Genomic DNA, 26,775 nt, shown 5'->3' on the forward strand with positions numbered 1-26,775 from the left:
ATAAAAGCATTAATGACAAAACATTAACATTTTTTAAGTGAGTGAACATCTGAAGTGAAAGCCGAGGTTTCTGAAAAGGACCTGCAGTTTCCTTTAGCTTAGGCACAAATCTGTGCTGAAGGACTTCTGTTTGGTCTTCACTAAGCTGGAGAAAACAGTAACCACCCTACTTTTAATAAAGCATAGGCATATCCGATTTCTGTAACTCAGAAACATCTCTGGGCAGCAGTGGTAAGAAATGCCCTGAAAAGTGCCCAAAATGTACCAAGCTGACCCTTTGTTTACCGACAGCCACCACTGCTGGCTTCCGTCACTTCTGAGTGTTTACCTGCTCAGGTGTCGGACAGGTGTTCAGTGTTTACCTCCTGATGTTTAAACCCACTTTGATCTTCCTGTGTGTAGTGATAACAACATCTGTTGCTAGGGAACATCTGCCTGTAAATATTCAGTGTCAAAAACAATAATAGTAATAAAAAAGTTCGGAATGACAAAAACTTCTTTGAAATTATTTCAGTTTATTTCTGCAGCTGCCAATCATGTCAGCAGAAGTGCATCATGGGAGATGGTGTTTATTTATTAGTTGCCCTTTCTCTCCTTACTTCTGTGTGGAAAATCCACACACTGAAGAAGCTTTTTTCAGCTGCTCCCTTATTCACTACAGCACAGCAGGCAGCTCGACATGTTTTAATTTGCTAGATTTGTATTTATGTCAGATGTCCTACCTGAAGTAACCCCAACAGGCTTTGTGTGTGGACTCTCCCATGAGAAAAACAGACTGTATATAAAAGATGGACACCGGGCATTGCTGTTAGCGTCTGGATTTTGAAGCCATAACCACGAGTGCCTCCAGAATTTTTTTCATATGGGGGCCACTAAAAATATTGAGATGGCGCACCAAAAACAGAACAGTGCAGGGATGCAACGAAGGAAGGGACGACGGGAAATCGTGAAGGCATGACAAAAGAATTGTATACAGTTAATTCAAAATGATACACAATATTTCAACTCACTGTGAAGTGTCTTCCTGTCTCTTGTGCTCATGTTTAAAATAATAACCAACACTGGACAGTCTTGTAAATTTTGAGGGGTGGCCAGTGGCCTCCCTGGCCCCCCTTGGTGGCGACCCTGGCCATAACATTTCTGGCCAAAAATGGCTGGATCTGAAAGGTGCTTCATCAGTGAAGTTCACTATTTTATTTGTTGTTGTCACAATAATAAAAGAAAAGAATAAATCCATTTTATGTCAAAAAACTTTATCTTAATTGCCCCTCAGGGATAAATAACGTTTTTTTGACTTTGACTTGACCTAAATGAAATTTAAACTCAACAGGTGAAAATTCCAGACACGATTTCTACAAGCAGTCATGAAGCTCTCCATTGTGGCTTGATGCTTATAGTCATCAGTCAGTAAGAAGCTTTAACACATCAATCCTCCTGTTTTCCATCAGTGAAAAGCGAGGACATCCCTAAGCTCGCCGCTGTATTTCTACCCCACCCCTTAATTAAGCGACCCTTAGGCACTCTAAACAGAATCACACTCATCATGGACTGAGAAGGTGGACTGGAAACGAGCCAGTGTTTCTGCCTATTTCCAGCAGAAGAAAAGCTTGAACACAACAGTAATGTGTGTTGCACCTGAGGGTAAGACAGTAGAAACAACAGAAACAATGTTTTAATAAACTAAATGAATCCAGATGTGTCTGTAGTGCTAATCTCCCTCTATAAATATCGACATATCTAAATATGAAGAATCTGCAAGCAAGAGGGCCACCCTCTAACCTCTGACCCCTGCTCTTCTGCAGAGCAGCTTCTCTAAACGCAGAAGTATTCAGCATCTGCTCGGGAAAGTCAGGGATGAACAGCGCAGACAGGAGGAGCCACTGACTGATAACCAGTTCTGTGTCTCCACCTGCTGGACTCAAACTGAACTTTATTTAAACAGGAACCTCCTGTGTGAACACAGCAGTGTCATTAAATCCACACAAGACAAATGCTCAATCAGCCTCTTCTTACTGGACAGTTTCCAACCAATCAGCTGCTTGTGTCTTTTGGCTCAGCAGCTGATTGGTCAGTGTCCATTCGAGGCCGTTTGCTGTGCGCCATTTCTGATTGATCAGCATCTCTGAAGCCTTCGGGGGTGATCTGGTATTGCACCATGGTTTCCACGTGACATGGAGACTTAAAGATGGTCGCCAGACGCCGCGACCCTTCCCACTGTAGGAGGAGCCTGATTGTAGGGGCGTGGCCCCAACACTCCCCAAGGGCAGGGACAATGTGCGATTGGCCGTCCCGGATCCGGGTCGTCATCTGGTTGGTGATTACCACTGCAATGTTATGGTTTATTGCCATGGTGATTAGCTGCTGGCCGACGCCATTAAGGAGGCGTGTCCTTTGTGAAAGCTCGTCAAAGAGCAGGCGGAAAGGAAATGCCACACTGTCGATCACCAGGAGGCGGATCTTTGGATGCTGGGACAGGAAGTCAGGAAGTAGATGGAGCTCAGCTAGCAGCTCCACATAGTCATGGCAACGCACCTGAGTGAGGCGAGATAGAGAGCCAATCAGAATTTTAGAAGTTTGCAGATGCGTAGTGACATCACTGCATACATCACTTAGTAGACATTACCAAGAAGATGTTGGACAGGATGGTCTCCACGGTGAAGGTCTCCATGGCGGCTCGTTGCTCATCGTCCTCAGCCAATAAGGAGCAGTGTCTAACAGCGGCTGCTGCGATGTCGGTGACCCTCTGAAGCAGGAAGCTGCCCACTGTGTCAATAAACATCACCTGACCTTCGACCCCCCCGAAGCACTGAGGAACCTGAACATCCACCGCCAGCTGCAGACTGAAAGGGCGACATCATCACTCACTTTACTGATCCACATCACGGTGACTAATTTTCCTCGACTGTTTTCCTCACGCCATCATCACAGCTCCAAAACATCTGTAAGGTTATAGATGATCGTGTGTGTGTGTGTGTGTGTGTGTGTGTGTGTGTGTGTGTGTGTGTGTGTGTGTGTGTATTTCTTACCACAGCTGCGTTTTTCCAATTCCTGGAACTCCACAGACTTCCGTTATTTTCCCGACAGGGATTCCTCCTCCGAGACATTCGTCTAGCTGAGAGGAGAATGTCACGATGCTCCTTAACTCCTCCTCCTTCTGCAGGAGCTCCAGAGCGGTCAGAGATGCTGAGATGTCACCACTTCCGCCTCCTCCTCCTCCACCTTTCACAGCCTTCAGCACCTCCACAGCCTCCTCTTCGCTCAGGCCGGTCTCTGAAATGAAACTCCTCGATAAATCTCACGTACTTGTTTTCTTCCAAAGGCTCAGCTGTGTTTCACATAAAAAGCAGCCTGATGTTTATTGTGATGAAGAACGTGACTCAGTTCAGTGTCAGTGTTTTGAGCACCTTCCTGTCCATAAGTCTGCATTTCAGCAGAATATAAAAGGTAAACAAACAAACAGCTTTCAGCCATCCCTGCTCCTTATTACAAACGGTCTTCTCAGAGGCTATGAGAAAACCATGAGTTACCAGGACGCTGTGAACCTGTTTTAGCTGTGATTTTTACTGCTGCAGGGCTTTATAAGACAGACGAGCTAAAATGTGACACATTTTGATCGGAGTTTTTGGGAACTGTGGGGGGAAATGGAGCGGTACCTTTGCTAAGCTTGTCCGGTTTGAAGTCCAATAGGTCCGCGGTGAGCTGGAAACCAGCACTACCCAGTTTCAGCCTCACAGCCTGGCTCAGAGGCAAACTGGACACCGGTCTCTGCATCTCCGCTGCTAAACGCTAACAGCTTCAAAGCAACCCGCCGTCACCGGCGTGCGTTTCACACGCGAAAACAAAAACTTACATCCGGATTGAATTTCAAAATAAGAGCCGTTTGACTTCCTTCAGCTGTTAATGATCTCTTGTTTCACTTTTTGAAAAACACATCTAATATTGGTCCTGAATCTGGGATCCTCCTGTTTGCAGCATTTCTAGCCAGGTTTCCTGAAGGTTCGATGACTGAGTGCAGAACATGGTTCCTAGGATTTATAAAAGTGAAAAAACAAGGTGGAAGAAATGCAGCTTAGATTAAAGTTTGTAGAGAAAAACATTGCAGGATTTTTAGACTCATGAACCGCCAATGTCCTAAAGATGGAGCTGCGCTAGAATTCAACATCATTTTGTTTTTAAGAAATATTTTACAAAGTCGAGAAAGGATTTTTCAGACTCTTTATTTAAGTAAATATCATAATCTACAGAAGTAACAGTACATGAAGTTCAGCATGTGAAAATACTTTATAACTAATTATTCAGAATCATATCCATGGCACTAATGAATCCGAAATACTAGTCCATTAATGTGTATACCACTTTAATGTTGTAATTGAGAAGTTTTTCATTATTTCTGTACTGCCAGGCAGCGATGGCTATAATAATACAGCAGAACGTAGTAGTAAAATAACAGGTAATACCTAAAGCTTTAATAAAAATGCTATGGAGTTTAAGGTACATTTTGCCCACCTCCCCCAGCTTTGACATCATTTTACACAATAAATAAAAAAATAAAAAAATAAATCTGTTTAAAAAATTGTTTCAACAAATAAACTGCTGGGGAAAGACAAAATTTTTTCCTTTATGAAAGAAGATTATACAACGCCCACCTAATGTTTTATTTTGAAGGCATAACCGGAAGTCAACTGTCAGCTGATCTTTGTTAGTGCGACGCTCTGTTTCGTCAATCACACGCGACGGTTTGCGCACGTGAAACGTAACTGTGACAGAAGTTCGTCAAAGAAATCTCAAAGTAAGCATTTATTGTGAGTTTTAAGTGTTTTAGTTTGAAAAAGTCTGCACGCGGAAGTTATTCTGGGTCCAGTTTTGCTGCTCTCGCGATTATCTCTTCAGTCTGAGTCACGTGCAAACACGTTTTGTTTTATAGAGATGGAGAGAAGAGAGGAAGACGAGGACACGAAGGCGCTTGCTCAGACTGAAGATGAAGCAGAACAAGACGACGAGGAGGAGGAGAAGCGGGAAGATGGTGATTTTGATGATGATGATGATGAGGAGGAGGAGGGAGCTGCTGCAGACAGAAGAGATGATGAGGATAAAGATGTTGGTGACAAAGACGCTGTTGAGGTAAAAGAGAAGAAGAAGAAGGTAAAGAACGTATTTCAGGACAGGAAGTGCGTCCCTGGAATCATCTACCTGGGTCATATTCCTCCGAGGTTCCGCCCCAAACAGCTGAGGAACCTGCTATCAGTGTACGGAGAGATCGGACGCATATTTCTACAGCCTGAAGGTACAAGTACTACCAGAATGCACACAGATATTACTACCACAGTATAACACAGACAGTATGTGGTGCAGATATACTCATTCGATACACACACAACACTAACGAATGAACGAAAACAAACTGTACCTGGATCAGTAATCTAGAGTACCAGCTCTCTGTGCTTTCTGGGAGTGATGGAATTTAAAAAAATGAAACAAGGGTCACTGTTTCATTTTTCACAGTTTATGTCCACCCATCTATGCATTTTCTTCCGCTTATCCGGGGTCGGGTCGCAGGGGCAGCAGCCCGAGCTGAGAAGCCCAGACCTCCCTCTCCCCAGCCATCTCCTCCAGCTTATCCGGGGGAACACCAAGGCGTTCCCAGGCCAGCCGAGAGATATAATCTCTCCAGCGTGTCCTGGGTCTGCCCTGGGGCCTCCGTCCGGTGGGACATGCCTGGAAGACCTCGCCCAGGGGGCATCCTTGTCAGATGCCCGAACCACCTCAACTGGCTCCTTTCAATGTGGAGGAGCAGCGGCTCTACTCTGAGCCCCTCCCGAATGGCCGAACTTCTCACCCTATCTCTAAGGGAGAGGCCAGCCACCCTTTGGAGGAAACTCATTTCCGCTGCTTGTATTCGCGATCTCGTTCTTTCGGTTTATGTCCTGAAAAAAAAAAAAAAAACACAATTAAAAGCTTCTCCTGGATATAAAAATTCCAGAGGGTCCAGTCCAAAAATGCCTTTTTTTGATTAACCTACAGACAGGCAGTGCTCTGAACTCTCAGACTTAAACCTTGTGTGGATGCCTTTGTTATGGAGCGATACTAAATGTTTAAAGCAGAATTTTTCAGCGAGTGTCTGCATTCTGCTTGTTTTTTGGTTCTATTTCTCCTCGAGGGGTTATTTTATACGAAATAAAACACTCCACGAAGCGCACTCGAGCTGTAATTTTACAGTCAATGGTTTTATATCACATGTGGGCAGGAGTCAGCCTTCAGAACATCTCACTTCAGCCCACAACATCCTAAAAGGAAAACAGAACTCCTCCTCCAGAAATCAATAAGAGGCAGCGTTAAGCCAAGATGTCCCGAACTGCAACGGGTCTGTACTGCTCTATAACTCGACTCCAGATTTACCGCTGGCCTGATCATCCCAACAAAAGATTTTTAACTAACAAAGATGTTAGGGCCTTGGGAGGCTAACTGAAATAAAAATAAATAGAGGAAATATCCTTACTTCTAGTCTGTTTGGTGACATCTTTATTAAACATTATTTAAACTCTTAACGGATGTATTTATTGAGACCTTGGATGTCTATAAGACTGAGTCAGCTGCTTTCAAAAAGGTTTGTTTTTATTGAAATATAGGAAACAACATGTTTAAAATTTTTACGATAAATATTCTAAATTTATCACCAAAAAAGTTTAAGGGACCTAATCTGTGTTGAGAAAATGTACACTCAAAGATCAAATGAGTGACAAATTAAAAAACCTGAATCAGTGGGTCTGATGTGGAGTTGGAGAACGTGGCTACCAGTTTTGTGGGTCCACCTGTCCTGTTGGGGGACAGGTAAAGTTCTGAGAGGCTAACCTGATCCTGTGATGGTACGTTTCAACCATGTTAAACACTTGATCTCACACGTCAGCGCTACTGCATGAACAGCAAGTGAGGAAAAGTGCAGCTTTCACCATAGCCCCTCAGATATTTATCACCTGTTAATGTTCGATGCGCTCATCTTGCAGACAGACAGGTGAGGAAACGGAAGAAGAAGGCTGGGCTGCGGAGGTGTGACTTCACAGAAGGATGGGTGGAGTTCAGAGATAAACGTGTGGCTAAGAAAGTGGCGGCGTCGCTCCACAACACGCCGATGGGAACCAGGAAACGCCAGCGCTTCTCCTCTGACCTGTGGTGCATGAAGGTAGGTCTCTTCTTCCCTATTAATGCACACCGATTACGCTGAAAATGCAGACAGACAGTTGTTTAATGTCATCATAGTGTCAAATAATTTGTCTCTACTGCTTACCTGTGTGTCCGCAGTACCTGCACAGGTTCCAGTGGATTCACCTGAGTGAGCGGCTGGCCTACGAGCAGACTGTCCTAAACCAGAGGCTCAGGACTGAAGTTTCACAGGCGAAGAGAGAAACAAACTTCTACCTGAACAACGTGGAGAAGAGCGCTCACCTGGACAAGCTGAGAAAGAAGAGGCAGAGAGACGGAGAGCAGGTAAACGCTGAAGCACGAGCTGAAGCGACGAATGTTAGCCCTGCTCAGGCAGAGACGCACGTTCGCTCTAAAACTGTTTGTCATCGTCAGGTGGAAGAGAAGACGTGGGACTTCACTCAGCGCCAGACGGAGGAGGAGATCCAGATGAAGAAGAAGAGGAAGAAGGACTCTGTTTTGCAGAAGCACCTGAACAAGGCCCGCCTCATGGAGCAGAAGAGCCAATCGAACGTCTCGCTTCTGGCCAAAATTTTCAACTCCAAACCGTCACAATGACAACAGAGAGATGCTTCATGAACTCCTGGACAAATGTTTCCGTAGAAAGTGTAGATTCCTTTCCCCAACCAATCAAAGGCCAGTTTTGGCAGGGGAAGGGGCGGAGCAAAGGGAGTGGAGGAGAACCAATATGGAGGAGTCATTCCACTTCCTTTTCAGCTCATTGTATAGAAATTGTTGTGATTAACTTACAGGTACAGAAGAGGACGCCCAGTGAAGCTAATGGCAGTGCCGCTAACATGTCTGAGTTGAAATACACAACACCTATATTTAGATTTTATTAAAGCAAAGTTGAGTTTGCTCATAAGATGCTAGCATTCTGCTAAAACATGCTGATTGGTCTGTCACCTCGAAGCACGTTTCCCAGTGATGACTCCCAACAGGCGTTACAAGCTTGGTTTAACCAGAGCAGGAAGTTTCCATGTGTGGATCCGGGCTGCTGACAGAAATTCTCTGATACTCACTTCAGCAGAATGTGGTGCTGCGAGGTCTCTTAAACCTTCAGAAAGATATTTGACTGCAGTCGAAGATCCACAGGGCCTCATATGGTCCACGCTACCCTGTGAGTGTCCACTGTGAGTCTGGAGTGGGAGTTCTGGATTATATTAAAATATTTTTGGAAAGATTCAATATTTTTTCTTCACGTGTTATTTTATGTTAATGTTTGTGCGCTGTTCCAGCGATGCAGTGTTGGTGAGCAGACATTTCTGCCTGGGTATCTTTTCGGGATCAGCTCACATGTTGCCAGGCTTGAGGACAGAAGCTGGGGTCATTTCTGAGAGAAGAAAATCACTGGGGACAAATTCTGTGGGCTGGATCTGCTGATCACTGGAGAATTACTATTCAAAGGTCTTGAGCCACTCCTGGTTTCTTGATATTTTGTTAGGAAATTGGGAAACAGTTTGAATAAACTCATGGGTTCATGAGCATGAAATTCGATATTTGATATGACGCCTTTATTTTTTCACCACAGCCTTCAGGAATAGTTCTCCAAAGTTCTTCTTTGGATGTCGGCTGCCTGTTGTTCTCTGTGACGATGATCCCACACTGCTTCAGTGATGATGAGGTGTGGGCTCTGGGGAGGCCGATCCATGACTGATTGTGTTTTTATATGCAGCTTTTACTGCATTGGCAGTAGGGCTGCCACAAACGATTATTTTGATAGTCGACTAGTCACCGATTATTTTTGCGATTAGTCGACTAATCAGATCATCATCCACTGGACGTAAAACGTACAGCTTATTGCACCAGCAGCATCTGCTCTTATATAACTATCATTAGCTTACAGCTTTAAGTATTTAAGGTCTGTGCTAACTAAAAATAAAGACAAGATGATAGTTTATTAAATTGTAATGAAATTTGCAGATTGTTTCGGTAAAGTTTAATAAACTCCTTGCTATCTAAAATATAACAGGACACCGGAGTATATTCTCGAGCATCTCACACTTCTGATAATCAGCTGTCTGCTTGACGTTTATTCAGCTGTGTAAAAACTATAACTTTCATCTCAGCCAAACCGATTTACTCAGGAACAAATAAAATACTGAAAAAAGCCAAACAATAACATTTCAAGTTATCTAAGTGACTCATATATCATGTTTAACCTGAGTAACGAAAGACGGCGGGCAGTATGTTTGCAATCACTGTCACGTTCAAAAATGAAGTTGTTGCTAATTAGACCCCACAGATGGCATTTTATGTATCAAAAGATGTTGATACTCTTCTGCATTCATAATTCCATCGATTTTGACAAAATCTCCAATAACACTGAAGTCCAAACCCACATGATGACAGAGGCTGTTTTATAGACGGCTGCAGACACTCACTCTCTCCTGACCTCCTCCATACGTATTGATGACTACTTAAACCAAACTGTACAACCTGAGGCAGGATTTTTGAGTCATGTTCCTTTGTAGCCACCCTTCCACTGATACCATTTGTGATGAGTGGATCATCTCAAAGACCAGACATGTGTCAGGGCTTTTTCCCCCGTTTCTTAAAGGACATTGCTCCACGTGTCCAGTTACTCTCCACATTATGTCAAGATATGGACATAACAGCGAATCAGCTTGCTGGTCTAACAGTCATGTTTGGTCATTTTTTATAGATTGAAAAGCAAAGAACGAACAAATTATGTGTTTGTGACGAGCTACTAACGAAGTGATTATTTAACTTTTTATTTAGTAAAAGTATAAAAATATCCCTCATATCCAAGTGTGACTTATTAACTAAATTGTTTGTATAGCAAACAAACGACTGGCTTCTTTTCGGAACAATTTCTTGTTGTTTTTAGCTGCTCTGTTTGTATAATCAACATGTTTACATATTATTTAATAAAAAATATATATAAAGAAATGAAAAGGGGCGGGGACACGTGCCGGGTTGTTACGTCACCGACGGTGCCGTGAGCGTCTCCGTCAGGACGCACCGGAGGAGCGGAGCTGAGCAGAGCAGCAACATGGCTGCAGATTACTGGGAGCCAGGAAGATCCGAGAAGCCGTCAGACTGAACCGAGCCACGGATAACCCGGGACAGACCGGGATAAACCCTCCCGGTGAGTAACGGTCACCCCCGGGCCTCGCGTGTAACCGGAAAACCGTCTTTATCAAATGGTGAGTGAGTCGTTGAGGGAGCAGCGGCCGCTCCGCCTCCGCTGCTATTTATAACAGTGAGGAGGACGGTTTACTGCAGGAAATACACGGCTCCCGTCCTCGGCTCTCCAGCTCAGAAACACACAGGCGTAGGCAGGTCCACGGAGACACGACACCCGAAGCGGCAGAACACAAACAACAGCTGCCACGGGGACGCACACACGTAGCTTCAGTTCCCGTTCCGAGCCGTCAGAGCCACGGGCAGTGACGTAACGCATCTGTCAGGTACATGTCCTGTCACTCAGCCAGGTGTTAGCCGTCAGGTGTGCACGTGACATGAAGCGGATCTAAGTGGCTGTTTGGGTTCATTAGTGAGTGCGGGTACTTCCTGCTACACAGATCCGAGGCCTCGAGTCTTTTCATCAACACTGAGTAACATCACACTCACCTGTGTGCGTCAGATTCACCAGTGGAAACTCGTGCCCGCGTTTTCAGGGTGTTCCGTGGGATTAGTTTTAAGTGTCACGCGATTACCTGCAGGTGAGATGAGAGTGCATGTAGTGATTTCAATGTGAGATGAGCATAAAGAGGATGATGTCTCAGGTAATACAGGTAATACAGGTGACATGAATACAGGTGGTCATGTACAGGTGAGCCGAATCTATAGCTGGTGATCTACAGGTGATGATGTTCAGGTGAGACGAGTGATTCTTGTGACGTAGACCTATTCGGCTGTGGTGTGGCAGGTGATGATGGTGAATGAATGGTAGATGAATATGCATAACTACTAATTCAGGCATGATGAGTCAGATGTTGAGGCGTTCAGGTGTTTCCAACTGTTTGGCTATTTACATTTCTGTCCTTTTATTTCTACCTGTCCAGGCGTGGTCTCCAGACTGGCAGCCCCGCCCCCCTTGGCGTCACGTCCCCCTCTCCCCCCTCGGCCCCCGCTAATGGAGAGGATGAGGAAGATCAAACGGCAGCTGTCACTCACTCTGGGGAGGGGTGGGTCAGGGGGAGGGGACAGGACACTGAGTGACACCATCACTCAGGAAGCAACGTCACACAGCGACTCAGGTAATCCTGTCAGGTGTGAACAGAGGCCTGTGCCGAGATTTTAGAGCTCAGCGCTGGGTTTTCAATTTTTATGATGGCGGCTTTAATTAATGCCACACACCTGGCTGCTCAGGTGCAGGTTATGCTTGAGATGAGAGCTCAGCATGGAAAATTGCTGTCCACTGGATATAGTGTCACCATTCCTAGAAGATGTCTTGAACCTTGATGGACAGAGACCTATATATATAAAAACATACAACAATAAATGGGAAATTAAAGTACTCTTATTTTCCCCTTATACAACATGTCATAAAGAGAAAAAAGGTAAAGTCCTAAAAATAAATAATGAAACTGGGAAATTCTTTGGTGCACCCATTCCTGGGACATGTGAGCTTTGTCCAGTTTCCCTACATTCCTGACATCTGTGAGAGAGAGAAAATGACCAGCTAACTATAAATTCCCTTGGAATTTACCTCAGAGTGATTTTTATTCACCGCGTGGGTGAACATCACCCGACGTTAGTGTTCTAGGGTTAAATACTTTATATGTTATATGAAATTTGCAAGGCAGCCTACTTACCATTTAGAATTATGTTTCCATTTGTTCTCAGACAGTCAAAAAGCCTCAGGGAAACAATAATGCTAATGCTGTTTTACACATAAGAATACAGCGAGGCAACGCGTTCATTTAATGCAATACACAGTTGTAATTATAGTCGTGAACACTCGTGCTGCCATGACAAGTCTATAAAGGAGACTTGTGCTCATTTTGTTTCTAATCTCTCGTTCTACTGCAGTAGTTTAGCTACTGATCTGTTTGGGGCTTATGTGTTTATCCTCCGTGGTGACCACGTCGGGGTTGTCCTCGCTTTCTGATGTCACACACTGCAAAGAGTAACCCACTTCCCATCAGTATGTCCTGGCAACACCTGACACAGAGCTTGTTGCTGGGACTGCTTCCACGCTTACCTCGCTCATGTTCCAAGGTAGGCTTGAATAGCCTGGATGCTTGCTCTACCCGGGATTTGAACTCCAGACTTTATGTTCCAAAGACTACGCACTTGATAAATTTCCCAGCCCTAGCATCGACTGTTTTACCAGTATATGTATATATGACAGAAAATAAGGAATCCCACCCCCAGTGTTAGTTCCTGGATTTAAATGCTGTTTATCCAGTGCTTTTCCTGTCACACGCTTCCATTTGAACCACAGCAACTATATAGTGTTTGTTATGTTTTTGTGTTTTTCCCACATGATCCCAGCAGATTGTCACAGCTCGTGGGAACTCACTTGTAACTTGACTGAAAGCTTGTCGAGTTGATGGCCACCTTTGTGTGACTGTTCAGTCTGACTGTGGATGTCAGAGAAAGTGAAGCCCGATAAGGCAAAGATATTCTGGGCATGTTGGACATATGTTGTAGTACGGGCGACCACATGACCGGCTGTGCAGCGCTGGCTTGCCGTGATGCATGCTGGTTAAAGATTTGTCTGAAGTCCGCTGGTGCTGCAGAGTGTCACTGTGTCACATGGTGACATAACCTGCCGTGAGCTTGGCGACTGCAGTGAGCTGCAGACTTTTTCCTCCGGCTCCACCAATAGGGAACCACCTCTGTGATGGCAGAACTTTGTCCTGATTGGCTGAATTCTTTAGTATGTAAATAACATGAATAAAATATATTTATTCATTTTATTTTCCCCCTCTTTTTTTAAATATGTAGCTAACTAATTAAAATTATTCCCAGTTAAAACAGTCAAGAACTAACCAGCTGCTAACCAGCTTTATAAACTGGTCTGCCACTCACACAGCAAACCAGTAACTGGAAGCTTGCTGGTTTAATTCCTGACACTTCCTGCCTGATTCCCTCCTCTGATCTGACTGGTTGGTTGGATCTGTGATTTGATTGGTTGCCTCTTGAATCTGTCAATCAATCAATTAATCAATAATATAACACTTGTTTAATTTGAATTTATTTTTTCTCCTTTAACCCCACTTTCATTTTTTTTCCTTCCAAATCAACCAACCGTTACCCGCCTCCTCCCCTCACCTCCTCCTACACCTCCCTCATCCCTCCATCGCCCTTCTGTTACCTCCTTTCCTCCCCACATCCTTCCCTCACTTCACCCCTTCATCTCTCCCCTCAGAGGTGGTGTCTCTTCGTTCCTCTGGAGGTTTGAAGGTTCGATCTTCATCCTCTTCAGTTCAGTCTTTACTTCAGTCGTACAGCACCTCACTGAGGAAACCCAGAGGCCTCGGACGCAGCCTGAGCTCCTACCTGAACCACGCCACCAGACTGGGTACTAATGCCGCAAATACATGTACATGCACAAGTACTGTACCACTAATACACACATACGTGCTGAATATATACAGTATAATCATGTACTGTGCATCTATCAACATAAAAATAGAAGTTGATTTTGCTGTATGCTTGAAAATGTAGATGAGGAGTTTAACTGGTGATGTTTTATTTTAACGACTAAGTAAATTTAATTTCTCCTGTGAAGTGAAAACATAGATCAGTTGTTGGCTGTGAAACAGGAATGAAGTCATAATTGGTGAGTTTAAATCTGAATGCTGGAGCAGTGAAAGAGGCATTCCCCTCGATTTAAATTCAGTACAGCCAGAAAACAACAGTCCGACGGACGCTGTGGCTTCATGTGTTGGCAGGCTGAATGCTGCAACGTCACACTTCTGCTCTAATCAATGAAAGTGGCTTTTCTGGGCTTGAGAGTGTACGTGCTGCAGAGATGCACTCCATAAATATAAAAACACACCAGTCAAAATACTTTGTTTTACACACGGCGTGCACGATCATTTTACACAGAAATGGTGTTTGTCTTTCTTCTTGTAATTGTAAATTTACAAAGTCTACTCTGTGGATGTTTTCTTAGCCACGTCATACAAACAGCGCTGCGTTTTGTCCATGAACTGATGAATTCTTTCCCAAATCTTTGCTGACTGTGCAGAACATGCGCTGCATAGTTGCATTCTGCTGCATATCAGCTCTCTAGTAAAGCGCTATACAAATACAGGCCATTTACCATTTTTACCATTTACTCTGAACTGAGAAAGAAGAATTTGCCTGCAGCTGACCCAGGCTTAAACAGCCGTCTGCTGCAACCGGTCGCAGTGACAGGAAAAAGCAGAGCGATGTAGAAATAGAAAGAATATAAGATGAAATACTGAGTAGGTTGGCCTGCAGAACAGATACAGAGAGAGCAGAGACTGTGGGGAGATAGACGAAACCAAATGGATGCATGCAATCACAGCATATAAAAAGAGAGCACAGGAGAGGTGCGTAATATGAGAAGTTGTGTAACATGACCAAGGAGCGTTCGAGTCACCTGATCCAGCCCGAAATGTAATTGTTTCAAAAAAGAAAAGCTTAAAATCAGGGAGGGTGTCTGACTCCCGAACCCAGACTGGGAGCTGGTTCCACAGCAGAGACGTCTGATAGCTCAAGGCTCTGCCTCCAATTCTATGGAGTGTCGCAGGAAATAATGTCGTGCCATAGAAGAGATCAGCGTGGCTCTGCCTCTCAGTCTCCAGGAACCACAATAAGCCTGCACTGTGAGAGCGAAGTGCTCTGCTGGGATAATGCAATACTATTAAGTCTTTAAGATATGATGGACTCTGCTCATTCAGGACTTTGTGTGTGATGAAAATGATTTTAAGCTCTATACTAGAGTTCACAAGGGGCCAATGAAGACAAGTTAATATGAGAGAATTAATATGGGAGAAATGGCTCTTTCTCTAGTCCTCGTTAGTACTCTTACTACAGCATTTCTTTATCAGCTGGAGGCTTTTCAGAGAGCTATGGGTACATCCTGATATAAATGAATTCCAGTAGTCCAGCCTGGAAGTGACAGATACAGCGGAGTGCGTTTTCAGCATCACTCTCAGGCAGGATATTCCTGTTTTTGACGCTACTGCAGAGGAGGATTAGTTGTGAGTCATGCCACCAAAACAGCTCTGACCTGCCTGGACACGGGATTTCTGAGATGAGTTGTAGGGAGGAGCCTCTGTAGATCGGACTTGTTTTGGTGCATTTGGTGATATGAGGAATTTAAGGCCTGCTCTACTCTTTGTATGCGTGTGACTGTTATTCGTGTGTGTTTTCAGAGATCGTCCATGAAGATGTGAAAATGAGCTCAGATGGAGAAAGCGATCCAGCTTCTTCTTCTGATGATGTTCAGAGTCCAGTTAAAGTCAGAATGAGGAATAAGAAGATCTCTACCGAGGTACACACACACACACACACACACACACACACACACACACACACACACACACACACACACACACACACAGTGAGCTTACTAGCAGAGATGTTGGGATATTCCCCAGTCTTTAAGGAGCACTCACTATTTGTTTTCTGCAAAGCCTTGAGGACCTTTTAGCGGTTTGGTGCAGCTCTTCGCCTCCTTGGTTGGTTTCGTTTTTGATATTTTCTTCTCCAGCTGCTCGTTTTCTGGCTGTTTAGTTGTTTGGATGTGGGTGTTTCAGCTTGCGTGCTCTGCAGGCTTACATTCCTTCCAAAGGAACATCTTCAGCCAAATGTGTTATGGAGCTAAGTCTGGTTTGAGATTTCTTGTTGCCTCTTCAGTCCAGCGCGTCGTAGCTGCTGACGGAGGGCCTTCACACTGCTCTGACTGAGACGGTGCCGTGTGTTTCTCTAACATTAATATTTATCAGATGTAAAGATGCGCTGGAGTGGTTTAGCCTGCAGCTTCCCAAACATGTCAGCGAGCTTGTCTTCATCTTTTTCACGACTGAAAGACTCGGCTGGTCTCCGGGTACAGATGCACAGCTGTGATGCTGGCTGGTCCAGGTCCTGCTTTTAAGGAACGAGCGAGCAAAATGTGTTCGTTTCAGCGCCAGACTCGAACTGGTGCTTAACAACGCTGGGTTTACCTGTGCAGTGCTGGTAAAGCTGTAAAAGAGCCAATAGGCTACAATAACTGTCAGGCTGAAGTGTGGGCTGATTGAGCTGCTGTGTCATTAAAAGCAAACAGCTTAGAGAGTGAGGACTCTTTCATCTGTGAGCTTTTTATTTTCTATGTGGGCTTTTGTTTTTGCAGGCAGATGTGTGACCCCCCCCACACCACCTCCCCTCGCGGCTAATGGGTGATGCCAGTCTGTCACACATCTGTGGACAGATGTTCTGACTCCTGGCCGGAGGTTTTGTTTCTCTGCCTTCTGTTTTAAAATCCTCTAAAGGTTTTCTGATGGATTCAGGTCAGGGGACGGACTTTATCCAGCTCATAATTTCACATTGTTCTTCCATTAGTCTGTAAAGGCCTTCTCCTCCGAGGCACCTCCATGTGTCTGGCTCTGCAGCTACCGCTGGGTCAGATCAGGTCCATCAGACCCGTATTTTCTTTTGGCTCCTCCTGTAGATCCTGACCTCTGCTGCTACATTAAAGCACAGGTACAGGTGGATTCCTCACCATGTTGGTCTCACCCTGAGACCGAGAGCCAAACGAGCAGCTGTGGAGTTCGTGGGTTCTTTTTCTAATCTCGCTCAGGCAGCCATCTTTAAGAGGAATCGGGTGCGATTACTGTTTGCTGCAGTGGTCACAGGTTGCATTCACGGCCTGCATTTCCAGTGCTGTCTGCCCTTTGTTTGTTTTTAGTGCTACTTCAGATCCAGTGCAGACATTTCATGTTAAAATGAAACGGTTCCTTTCATGATGACTGAACATTTACCTGCAGCGGTAAAAGGTCTTTGCTGATGAAAATAAGCTGTCAGGTGCTGCGGAGGATGAAGGTGAACGTTCACGTGAATTCTGTTGTGTTTCTTCTCTGTTTCAGGACATCAACAAACGTCTGTCGTTACCGGCTGACATCCGTCTTCCAGACGATTACCTGGAGAAGTTTAATGTGATTGGTCCAGCTCTGTTCGAGCAGCCAATCAGCAGGCGGCTGCGTAGAGTGTCTCTGGTATGTGTAACTGCTTCTTTTCGTTTTCACGCAGGTGTTTGGGACAGTTTTGGTTAGGCCTGCCACAAACGATGATTTTGATAGTCGACTAGTCACCGATTATTTTTGTGATTAGTCGACTAATCGGATCATGCGTCCAGTGGACGTGGAAAGTACAGCTTATTGGACCAGCATCTGCTCTAATATAACTATCATTTCTAACTAAAAATAAAGACAAGATGATGGTTTATTAAACTTTTAATGAAATTTGCAGATTGTCTCAGTGAAGTTTAATAAACTCGGCCGTCTGCTCCTTGCTGTTCAATATATAACAGGACATTGGAGTAAATTCGACCATCTCACACTTCTGTTTAATCAGTTTTCTGTGTGATGTTTATTCAGCTGTGTGAAAACTATAACTTTAATCTCAGCCAAACCGATTTACTCAGGAACTAATAAAAGACTGAACAAAGCCAAACGATAACATTTTTAATTTATCTAACTGACTTATAAATCATGTTTAACCTGAGTAGCGAAAGAGCGCGGGGGGGGGGGTTGAAAACGATGTGCTGGGAGTTCGCTGTTCTTGCCGGATCTAGTGAGCCTTGAACCCGGGCTCGCTATCCAGCTGGTGGGTAACAGACGTCTCCGAAAACGTCGGAGCGCTTTTACAAATATGTGATGTCTTGATAAACCGAGCAGATACTCGAGGTTCACACAGCTACATTCTCGCCTGGAAATATGTTAAACGTTTATTTTGTGACCCAGACATTTGGGCAGCCTTTGTCGCGCCGCTGTAACGTAATCGGCCTACAAATGCGGCCTCTGAAGGATGCGGCCCCTGAATTTGGATACGCTGGGCTGCAGACTGTGTGTCTGTAGGGGGGGATGCAAGTGTGAAACCGGTTTCTGATTCTGTTGTTATGTAAGGATGTTTGTTGTGTTGTTTCTCTTGCATTTAGTGTGCCAGCGCAGGTTATTTTAACCCTCTGTCTGCCTCTTTGCCTGCAGTCAGAGATTGGTTTTGGGAAGCTGGAGACTTACATCAAGCTGGACAAACTGGGAGAGGTGAGGCCACATTATCTCCTTCTGTCTGTTGATGTCAGATCTTTGAAACTGTTTAATAAAGAACACAAACAGGATCTAAGTGCTCCGTGCTGCTCTGTGACACTCCTTAAAGGTTTCATTTCAGACTCACTAACTAATGTAAAGTTTTCTGACCTTTTCTACAAATGAAGTGTAAAAAGCTTTGCCTGACAGTCCACTCTTTTTGTTGTAATGTTTGCTTTTGGCTCCTGAAATCAATAAATAAGATTCCGATGGCCCAAATGCCCCGCCTCTCTCCTCTCTGTGTCTCACCTGTGTGTAGGGGACCTATGCCACAGTGTATAAAGGTCGGAGTAAACTGACTGAAAATCTCGTGGCTCTGAAGGAAATTAGACTGGAACATGAAGAAGGAGCTCCGTGTACTGCAATCAGAGAAGGTACTGCATCACTGACACTGAACCAACAGAAGTATTACTGGTACTACAGTAGTAGAAGTACTAATGACAGCATGTTTGTACTTTTTACTCCTCAGTGTCTCTGTTGAAAGATTTGAAACACGCCAATATCGTCACGCTTCATGACATCATCCACACGCAGAAATCCCTCACACTGGTGTTTGAGTACCTGGTAAGAAATGCACACAACAATACACAAACTCCTCTTCTTCTTCTTCTTCTTCTTTGGTGGGTTTGAATGTGTGTTCATGTGTTTCAGGACAAGGATCTGAAGCAGTATCTGGACGACTGTGGAAATGTCATTCATGTTCACAATGTCAAAGTGAGAAAAGTTTGCTTTATTCTTAGTATAATGAAAGTGTGTGTGTGTGTGTGTGTGTGTGGCACAAACTGATGTGACAAACCTGCTGGTGATTTAACTTTTCTGATTTTGGTAGATTTTTAAACGATGATAAAAAATGAATTTAAAAAAGCAGAAGGAATTCTTCTTCTCTTGTTTCCCAGTTTTTGAGGGTTTTTCTTTGCATCGTGTGCTCATCGACTTTTCCTGTAACTGCAGCGGTGTTTCTGTCCTCAGCTCTTCCTTTTCCAGCTGCTGCGAGGTTTGTCGTACTGCCACCGGAGGAAAGTTCTCCATCGAGATCTAAAACCACAAAATCTGCTGATCAACGAGCGAGGAGAGCTCAAGCTAGCAGACTTTGGTGAGTCTTTTTGTTTTTTTTTTGTAAAGTTAGGTCCTATTTAAATCTTAGCGTCTGAGGTTTTTCTTGTGCAAAACTCACCTTTTGAGTGATGTAAATGTGTAATGATGGAAGCGTGAGCTACCGGCACCTGTCACGCTAAAACTAAGGAAAAGGCAAGCAAGAAAACAAGACCAGTTGGCTCTGAAGGTGGAACAAAACATGAAGAAATGGACCGACAGTCACGTCCATTATTTATTGGTTGGAGGAACATCTTGCTCGTCTGAGCAAAATATCAAATTTTATTTATTCTCAACTTCTGACTTCAGTGAAGCTGCGTAGAGAGAAAATTAAGACACTGGAAGAGGATTACAAGAAAGTAAAAGACCAAATCAACTGTGTGTGTGAAGAGCTGCCCAGCTGTTGCCAAGCCCATCTGTGACACACACACACACACACACACACACACACACACACACACACACACGTGCTACTTATTAAATTGCAGACCGAACCCTTGGCCAGTAGGAGCCCCCGGCTGAATCCCTGCCTTTCCAGCTCCACGATTATCACTAAACCTCGTGATTTTCTTCATCTTGTTGTTGTTGTTGTTGTCATTCCAACCAGCTGGCAGTTATGTCATGTTAGTGATGAAGATGTGAAGTTCTTCAGGGACCTCTCTCAGACCTTCACTTCATTTATTTATCACAGCATCGCAGAGAGCCGTTCTTCCTGTATTACCAGTGGAGACAGTTTTATTGGAAGAGAGTCGATTTTTGGTTCCTGTGAGAATTGGATATTAAAACTGCTTCAGGCCGTGCGGTTAAAGACACAGAGGGCGACCGATCCCTTTTTATGCCTGGACTTTGACGATGAGCCAGAGACATGGATTTGCTCTGTGCAGTTTGGCAGAGGAGGATTACAGACACACGTCTGACCTCCACAACCAGCGACAGAATGACCTCCTCGGTGAATTCAGGACAGCAGAGTCACTGCACATCATCCCCTCGTCTATTTGTAATGCAACGCCCAGAAAGTATTTAAAATGCCTTTTGAGGCAGTGTGAGTCGTGGTCCTTACGGAGAATGAATACATTTATTTTAGCTGTTAGGATACAAATGTAATCTGAATCAGTGTAAAGACAGTGATGATGAGGCTTTAATGACGTGTGTGTGTGTGTGTGTGTGTGTGTGTGTGTGTTTCAGGTTTGGCTCGAGCAAAGTCGATCCCAACAAAGACGTACTCCAACGAGGTGGTGACGCTGTGGTACCGACCACCTGACATCCTGCTGGGCAGCACCGACTACTCCACTCACATCGACATGTGGTCAGTGATGCAGTACACTGTACTACTCTATTGTAGTACTGCTACTAGAAAATTTGATAAATTACATTTTAAAAAAATCGATTCTTCTGTGGTGAAATGATCATCCATGGTTAAACCATCTGATGAGACAAACCTCTTGCCGTGTGTGTGCGTGTCTTTGCGCTTGTCTGTCTTTCTGTTTTTAGGGGTGTTGGCTGCATTTTTTACGAGATGGCGACAGGTCGACCTCTGTTTCCCGGTTCCACAGTCGAGGAGGAGCTTCACTTTATCTTTAAATTGTTGGGTGAGAATCATCTTCTACTTCGTAATCTTTTGAGGACTCCATCGACCTGTGTTGATTAAAAGCATGCCTTAGGTTGGACGTGGGAGGGACGTCTCACCACACCTCATCATGCTGCTGTTTTTAGCTTTATTTTGTAAATTAATTTAAATGTATGTTTCAAAATAATAGTAGCTGTTAAGCTTTTGCATTTATATTTATAATAAACCTCGTATGTATTTTGTGTGCAGGTACTCCCACAGAGCAGACCTGGCCTGGGATCACGTCTAATGAGGAGTTTGTGGCGTTTAACTATCCTCAATACAAAGCAGAGAGACTGAGTAACCACACTCCCAGGTGTAGAGCTGCACACATGTACACCATGTTTTAGTAGCCGGGGGTTAAAACACTAAGCCTCCTCATCCATATGTCCAGCCTGTTGCTGCTGACCCACCAGGATCCGTGTGATTCCTTTGCCGTGGCCTCCAGAGAGCCTTCCTCTTTACTTTTAGTTTAAGTCACCAGATCTGCAGCTGCACACAGATGTGCAGTAATCTTAAAGGCTCACTGCACCAGATAACGAAGTTTGTGTTTTTGTGTTCAGGCTCAGCACTGAAGGAGTGGAGCTGTTGTCAGAATTCCTACAGGTCAGTTAACCTCGCAGTGTTTGTGCGTCTCCTTTTCTTTCTGAATCATAACGAATAAATAACCTTTTGGGGTTTTTTTTTTTTTTTTTTTGTGTTCATTTATGTGATGGGGAAAATAAAAATTTAAAGTTTAAACTTTATTTAAACTTTAGTTTGAGGGGAAGAAGAGGATCTCTGCAGACGAGTCGATGAGCCACTCTTACTTCAGTAACCTTGGAAAGAGAGTGAAGTTACTTCCTGACAGTAAGTTTAAAGTTCACACCGGTCCCATTTGGTCCCTGTTGTTACGGTAACGTCACAGAGGCGCTGTGGTTGTTTTTGTTTCAGCGACGTCCATCTTCACCCTGCCAGAGATTCAGCTTGAAAAGGAAACGATGAGACCAACAGCAGCAGCACCGGATCCAGGTAACAGTCTGTGTGGGAAGGAGGCAGAGCCGGCATGGCTCCCTGCTGGGTTAGTCTGACACTGACATCGTCTATTTTTGTCTTTCTGTCCAGCAAACAGTCCAAACAGGAGGCGGAGTATGCTTTTCTGACATCGTGGCGAGGCGGAGTCTGCTGCTGGACAAACAAAGGGAAACTGACAGGACAGGAAGTGACGATGATGATGATGCTTTTTTTTTTCCCCCTAGAGGATTTACTGCAAGTTACTTTACTGACTAACAGCAAGTGCAACAGCGTAGAAGAAAACAGAAGTTACTATTATTTATGACGAGAACATGAAGCCCGTTGTTTACACAGAGGAAATCATGATTCGCTGCAGCTACCTGACCAATCAGAGCACAGAATATTGTGACTAACGGAAACGGGCTTCAGAGCTTCACCTCGGTACATGGAGAGATGAACGGGTGAATAGTAGTAAAAGCTTCTCCAGGAGGTTCTGTCTTCCATCTTCACTGCAAAGATTAAACACATAAATATCAAGTTGCTGAAAGTCCTGGAAAACCTGGAATTCAGCTCTGCTGTCATGGAAACCCCTGGAAACAGCCGTATACGTCATATCACCCGTGTGAACATCTGCGGCAGCAAAGTCAGCGTTAAACTGAAGCCACGATCCAGTCCCAGCGTGCTGAACTGTACCTGCTTAAAACTTTAATAACACCTGATGAAACACAATAAAAATTCAGTTTGTTAAACACACAAAAAACAAAAATTCAGAAATTTTGACTCCAAAGTTTTCCCTAAATTGCAGTTTGATTTATTTTAATATTTTTTTAACGTGCTACCGAACATGAGATGAAACCGTCAGAGTAACGTCGAGCCTGCAGCGAGAGGAAAACAGGCGCTGTTTTCACATTAAAGGCTGAAGACGAATGTTCTCTGTTTCAAACCCGCAGCTCTTCAGCGGTCTCCTTATCTGTGTCGAGCTGCCGATTGCGTTTCGGTTTGCAGTATTACATTTTACACTTCAGTGTTACTATTAAACAGCCTGCAGGAGAAGCCAAACACACATCTGTGGAAATTTAAACCTTTGCTTTTATTTTGAAAGTGTGAACCTGATTTCTGCTGTTCTGCATGTGTGTGTCGTACACTCGAACTTTATACTGTAATACTGTTAATATATATATTAATACCAAGAGACGGTAACACCATAAATCTGCCGTATATAGCTTATCACAGAGAATTTATTTCAACTGGAGTTTTATTTATTGGTTTTTTTTGTGTTTATTGGAGATCAGTAAGTAGGGTTTTTTTTTTTTTTTTTTTTTTTGTCATGGAGACTGTTGAAAAGTGTGATGCCTTTGCCTCATTAGACCCCATGACATGTCAGAGGAAAATGCAGGGCACTGATTGGCTAATTCTGTTTAAACAGCAGCAAACAAGTTTGTTTCTGCACAGACTCAACCAGCACTCAGCCGATTGTCTGTTGCGCATTTCATAGGAAATTCCCAATTTTTGATGGCAAATTACACGCAGCATCGCGTTCTCTTTCATAAAGAACTTTTTGCAGCTCGTAGTTTTTAGCCTGTGTGTAAACAGACTGCAAAAGAACATTTTAAAGAGATTCACATCCTCGTTGAGACCTAATCTTCCCCTGCACAGAGTCCAGGTGTCGCTGGATGGGATTCATATAACCTTCAGGTAGTTTTCAGATTTCATCCCTTCAAAAACAGATGTAATTTCAAAAAGCCAGTTTTTATTTTTATTTCATTTTTTTTGTATTCTTATCAGTTTTAAGAGTGTTCATATTTTTAAGAGATAAGCTGTTCTTGATGTGAATCTTTATTTTTTAGCTGTGAAGAAATCTTAGCAATAGAGAAATAATAAGACAATAATAACCATCGAACAAGGTGTTTGACTCAGAGGAAGCTGACTTTTCAATCTGCTGTAAAAATGTTGCATACAGTTGTATGTTTGTGGGAGGTTAGAGACATCCAGTGCCCGTAAACGAACGCACCTCCTTTATGTTTGATTGTTTTATTGAACGGCAGCAGAAGTCTGAAGTCTTAAAAAGTTAGAATGGATTCTAGAGGTGTACATTTTTTTAAATACCAGAAAAAGATATCAGACTGAAAATATTCAGACTTTTGCTCCCCGTGAATCATTGAAACGAAACGATAAAACATTGTGGAGGTGAGTTGCCGTTATAGGTCGTAATTCAGAGTGTTTACTGTGTTTCTGTGAATAAAATTGCACACTGGCTGCAGTCAAATGGTCAAAAAAAATGATCACCTGTGTAATTTTCTAATCACTTTTCCTTAACTTCAATGAAACATGTTACAAAAGGATGATTTATAAGGACTTCAAAGAGCCACAGTGCTCAGACTGCTCACACACTAAACTGGCAGCAGATGCTTTGGTGTTTCTGTCTCCAGCGATGCAAAAATCTCGTCTTAGTTATTTTGTCCCATGTGTTCTGTTTCAGGAAGAGTATAAATATGACTTCCTCACCAACCTTTGTCTAAGGCTTCCAGTATCTGTGACTGAAGTAACAGTAATAATCCTCAAAGCTGGCAACACAGCAATGCACAAAAAGAGAACATATCCATGCAAGCTGAGGTATACTGCAACCTTCCCTGTGGCTGTTTTATTTGACCTAATTACATATAATTGTTGCAAATTAGGCATGGGTATTAGCTGCTTACCTTTCCTGAGGAAAACTGACTATTTGACTGCAACCTGTGTGTTTTTCTTTTAGGACTTAAATGTGTTCAAAGTGATGTGACGGGGGGAGAGTCAGACTAAAGGTGAAGCTTCTGTGAGCCGTGCTAATGCTGGGTTAAACAAATGACTGTTGAATGTAACTCTAAACTGTTGATGTGGTCAGTAGTTTAATGTTGGCTGGGTTTACAGTAATAATGTGTACAGAGTTACTGATTATTAGAGATAATCACAGGTTTTAATCTGCACGCTGCAGTGTTGTTGTTCCTCAGCTGCTGCTCAATTGCACAGGAAACGGCGTATAGATGTGAAAGTTCAGAGCGCATGTTTCTTCAGAGGTCACTGATTGATCTGCATTTTTGGTTTTAGGAACATGAAATAATGGAAAAGAACTCAGGAGCACACTACGTCCCAGTTGTTGAAAGAAAAGCACTTTTGCTTTAATCTGAGATTAAAGCAAAATGGTCAGAAATCCTTCAGGACAGGATTTTACAGGTACATTTTCAGCAGTCATCACTTGAGTTTTCCACATACAGTGTGTTGCCTAATGCAGAGTTAACAGATCATCATACAATGGTGTGTACTACTTTATTAAAAGGTGCACGTAAGACCGACTGGGCTGGTTCTCAAACTACAAACGCTGTATTTTCACATGTACATGTCTTCTCTCTCTTTTCCATTCTAATAATATCCAGTTACTGAAGCTCAGGGAAGGGAACAGTACATTGTGATGTATGAAGCCATTAGTTTCCCTTCTTTAAACAGCCTCCATTTATAACAACAAAAAGACGTCATTAAAATCAAAAGCTGGATCATCGTTTCGTGCATTGGTGTGTGCTGCTCCCACCACAAAGCGTTTCACAGACCCTGAACTGGCAGCTTTGTTAAATGTGCCCATATCGTGCTGCTTTGTGGGGAGACCGTACGTGTACATATGTGTCCTCTTGCTTAGATCCAGTTTGCACGGCTCTGTGATGGGAGCAGTACATCCTGGTGCATGAAATCTTCAGTTTGCCTCTATTTCATACAACAAAAACACACTTGATGCCTTTTAGAGGGAAGTTAATGTCCTCAAAATTGAAAGCCGGTGCTCCTGATGCTAAACTTCAAATCCGCTGTTGCACAGGGGATTTTTTTTTTTTTGTTGTATTAACACCTTTTATCAGATTTGGACATTTTGCTTTTACATGAATTATTAAACAAAACGGGACACAAAACAAGAATCATTCAAAATCATGCAAAGCGAGGCAGCAGCAGGGTTCATGTCTGCTATGTTTGTCACGTTTAGGAACATTTTAGTGACCTATGGAGAAACATGCATGTTTCTGGTCCACATAGATGCAAATGCTGTTTTCTCTGCTTTTGTAAATGAACTAACATGCTTTGTTTTGGTCGACACCATACCAAAGTTATCTGCAATATACTGCACTGCATGATGGGATTCTTCCAGATAACTTCTATGCTGTTCATTTGAATAATCTTCCATTTGCCAAGAAAGCACTGCGACATATCTGATGCTATAATGGATCTGCATACTTGAAATATGAGTCCAAGTATGAAAAAGAAAGTATATCCTGTTATTGTGTACAATTATGTTTACTTCATGTATACTGGATATATTTAAAGTACATAAATATTAAAATCCTTTATTTATTATCAGTGTTGGCTGTTTGTTTATTAGACTTTATTAGTGTTTCTACTTTGATATTACAGTTAACAGGTACGCTGTACTGTAGTATTCACTTGTCCATCCAAATCATTGAATTCGGGTGTTTCCATCACTTCCATGGCCGTGTTGCCAGGACAACAGTACATGCCTGACTGCATTGTGCCGAATTGTGGATTATGGTGTGGCGTTGTCCCCTTAGTTCAGGTCAAAGAAACTCTTAATGCTTCAGCACACCGAGACATTTGGGACAATTTCATGTTCCCAAT

The 26,775-nt window shown here is 43.4% G+C and overlaps 3 protein-coding genes across 7 annotated transcripts; 2 read left to right on the top strand and 1 right to left on the bottom strand.

Moving 5' to 3' along the window:
- Positions 1-510: 510 nt before the first annotated feature.
- Positions 511-3,824, bottom strand: rad51c (RAD51 paralog C). Its single transcript, XM_005931101.3, has 4 exons — positions 3,654-3,824; positions 3,027-3,270; positions 2,624-2,840; positions 511-2,532 (listed from the first exon to the last, which is right to left on the bottom strand). The coding sequence occupies exons 1-4, from the start codon at positions 3,769-3,771 to the stop codon at positions 2,032-2,034; spliced, it is 1,080 nt and encodes a 359-aa protein (XP_005931163.1). The 5' UTR covers positions 3,772-3,824; the 3' UTR covers positions 511-2,031.
- An 851-nt stretch (positions 3,825-4,675) lies between these two features.
- On the top strand, positions 4,676-8,385 carry abt1 (activator of basal transcription 1). The gene is made up of 5 exons (XM_005931102.3): positions 4,676-4,789; positions 4,925-5,284; positions 7,002-7,177; positions 7,297-7,482; positions 7,573-8,385. The coding sequence occupies exons 2-5, from the start codon at positions 4,927-4,929 to the stop codon at positions 7,753-7,755; spliced, it is 903 nt and encodes a 300-aa protein (XP_005931164.1). The 5' UTR covers positions 4,676-4,789; positions 4,925-4,926; the 3' UTR covers positions 7,756-8,385.
- Positions 8,386-10,151: 1,766 nt separating this feature from the next.
- On the top strand, positions 10,152-26,496 carry cdk16 (cyclin-dependent kinase 16). 5 transcript variants are annotated; one of them, XM_042224450.1, is made up of 17 exons: positions 10,152-10,309; positions 11,229-11,423; positions 13,544-13,696; positions 15,525-15,643; positions 17,217-17,345; positions 18,336-18,392; positions 18,694-18,808; positions 18,904-18,998; positions 19,086-19,148; positions 19,404-19,527; positions 20,712-20,832; positions 21,018-21,115; positions 21,343-21,448; positions 21,696-21,738; positions 21,891-21,981; positions 22,066-22,143; positions 22,237-26,496. In XM_042224450.1, the coding sequence occupies exons 2-17, from the start codon at positions 11,300-11,302 to the stop codon at positions 22,272-22,274; spliced, it is 1,554 nt and encodes a 517-aa protein (XP_042080384.1). In that variant the 5' UTR covers positions 10,152-10,309; positions 11,229-11,299; the 3' UTR covers positions 22,275-26,496. The 5 variants fall into 5 exon arrangements, with proteins under 5 accessions (XP_042080384.1, XP_042080388.1, XP_042080385.1 ...); XM_042224451.1 differs by lacking the exon at positions 10,152-10,309 and adding an exon at positions 10,347-10,367; XM_042224453.1 differs by lacking the exon at positions 10,152-10,309 and adding an exon at positions 10,403-10,631.
- The last annotated feature ends 279 nt before the right edge of the window (positions 26,497-26,775 follow it).

The sequence above is a fragment of the Haplochromis burtoni genome, unplaced genomic scaffold (genome assembly GCF_018398535.1).
Source record: "Haplochromis burtoni strain Fernald_Lab_line unplaced genomic scaffold, NCSU_Asbu1 Contig_138, whole genome shotgun sequence".
Classification (NCBI taxonomy): domain Eukaryota; kingdom Metazoa; phylum Chordata; class Actinopteri; order Cichliformes; family Cichlidae; genus Haplochromis; species Haplochromis burtoni.

Excerpts from the sequence above, each read along its gene's own strand:
- cdk16 (XM_042224450.1), top strand. The coding sequence starts at position 11,300 with ATGGAGAGGATGAGGAAGATCAAACGGCAGCTGTCACTCACTCTGGGG. Across the intron at positions 15,644-17,216 it reads ATAAGAAGATCTCTACCGAG|GACATCAACAAACGTCTGTC; the intron begins GTACACACACAC and ends TCTCTGTTTCAG. Across the intron at positions 21,116-21,342 it reads CTTTATCTTTAAATTGTTGG|GTACTCCCACAGAGCAGACC; the intron begins GTGAGAATCATC and ends TTTTGTGTGCAG.
- abt1 (XM_005931102.3), top strand. The coding sequence starts at position 4,927 with ATGGAGAGAAGAGAGGAAGACGAGGACACGAAGGCGCTTGCTCAGACT. Across the intron at positions 5,285-7,001 it reads CATATTTCTACAGCCTGAAG|ACAGACAGGTGAGGAAACGG; the intron begins GTACAAGTACTA and ends CTCATCTTGCAG. Across the intron at positions 7,483-7,572 it reads GGCAGAGAGACGGAGAGCAG|GTGGAAGAGAAGACGTGGGA; the intron begins GTAAACGCTGAA and ends TGTCATCGTCAG.
- rad51c (XM_005931101.3), bottom strand. The coding sequence starts at position 3,771 with ATGCAGAGACCGGTGTCCAGTTTGCCTCTGAGCCAGGCTGTGAGGCTG. Across the intron at positions 3,271-3,653 it reads ACCGGACAAGCTTAGCAAAG|AGACCGGCCTGAGCGAAGAG; the intron begins GTACCGCTCCAT and ends GTTTCATTTCAG. Across the intron at positions 2,533-2,623 it reads TCCTGTCCAACATCTTCTTG|GTGCGTTGCCATGACTATGT; the intron begins GTAATGTCTACT and ends CGCCTCACTCAG.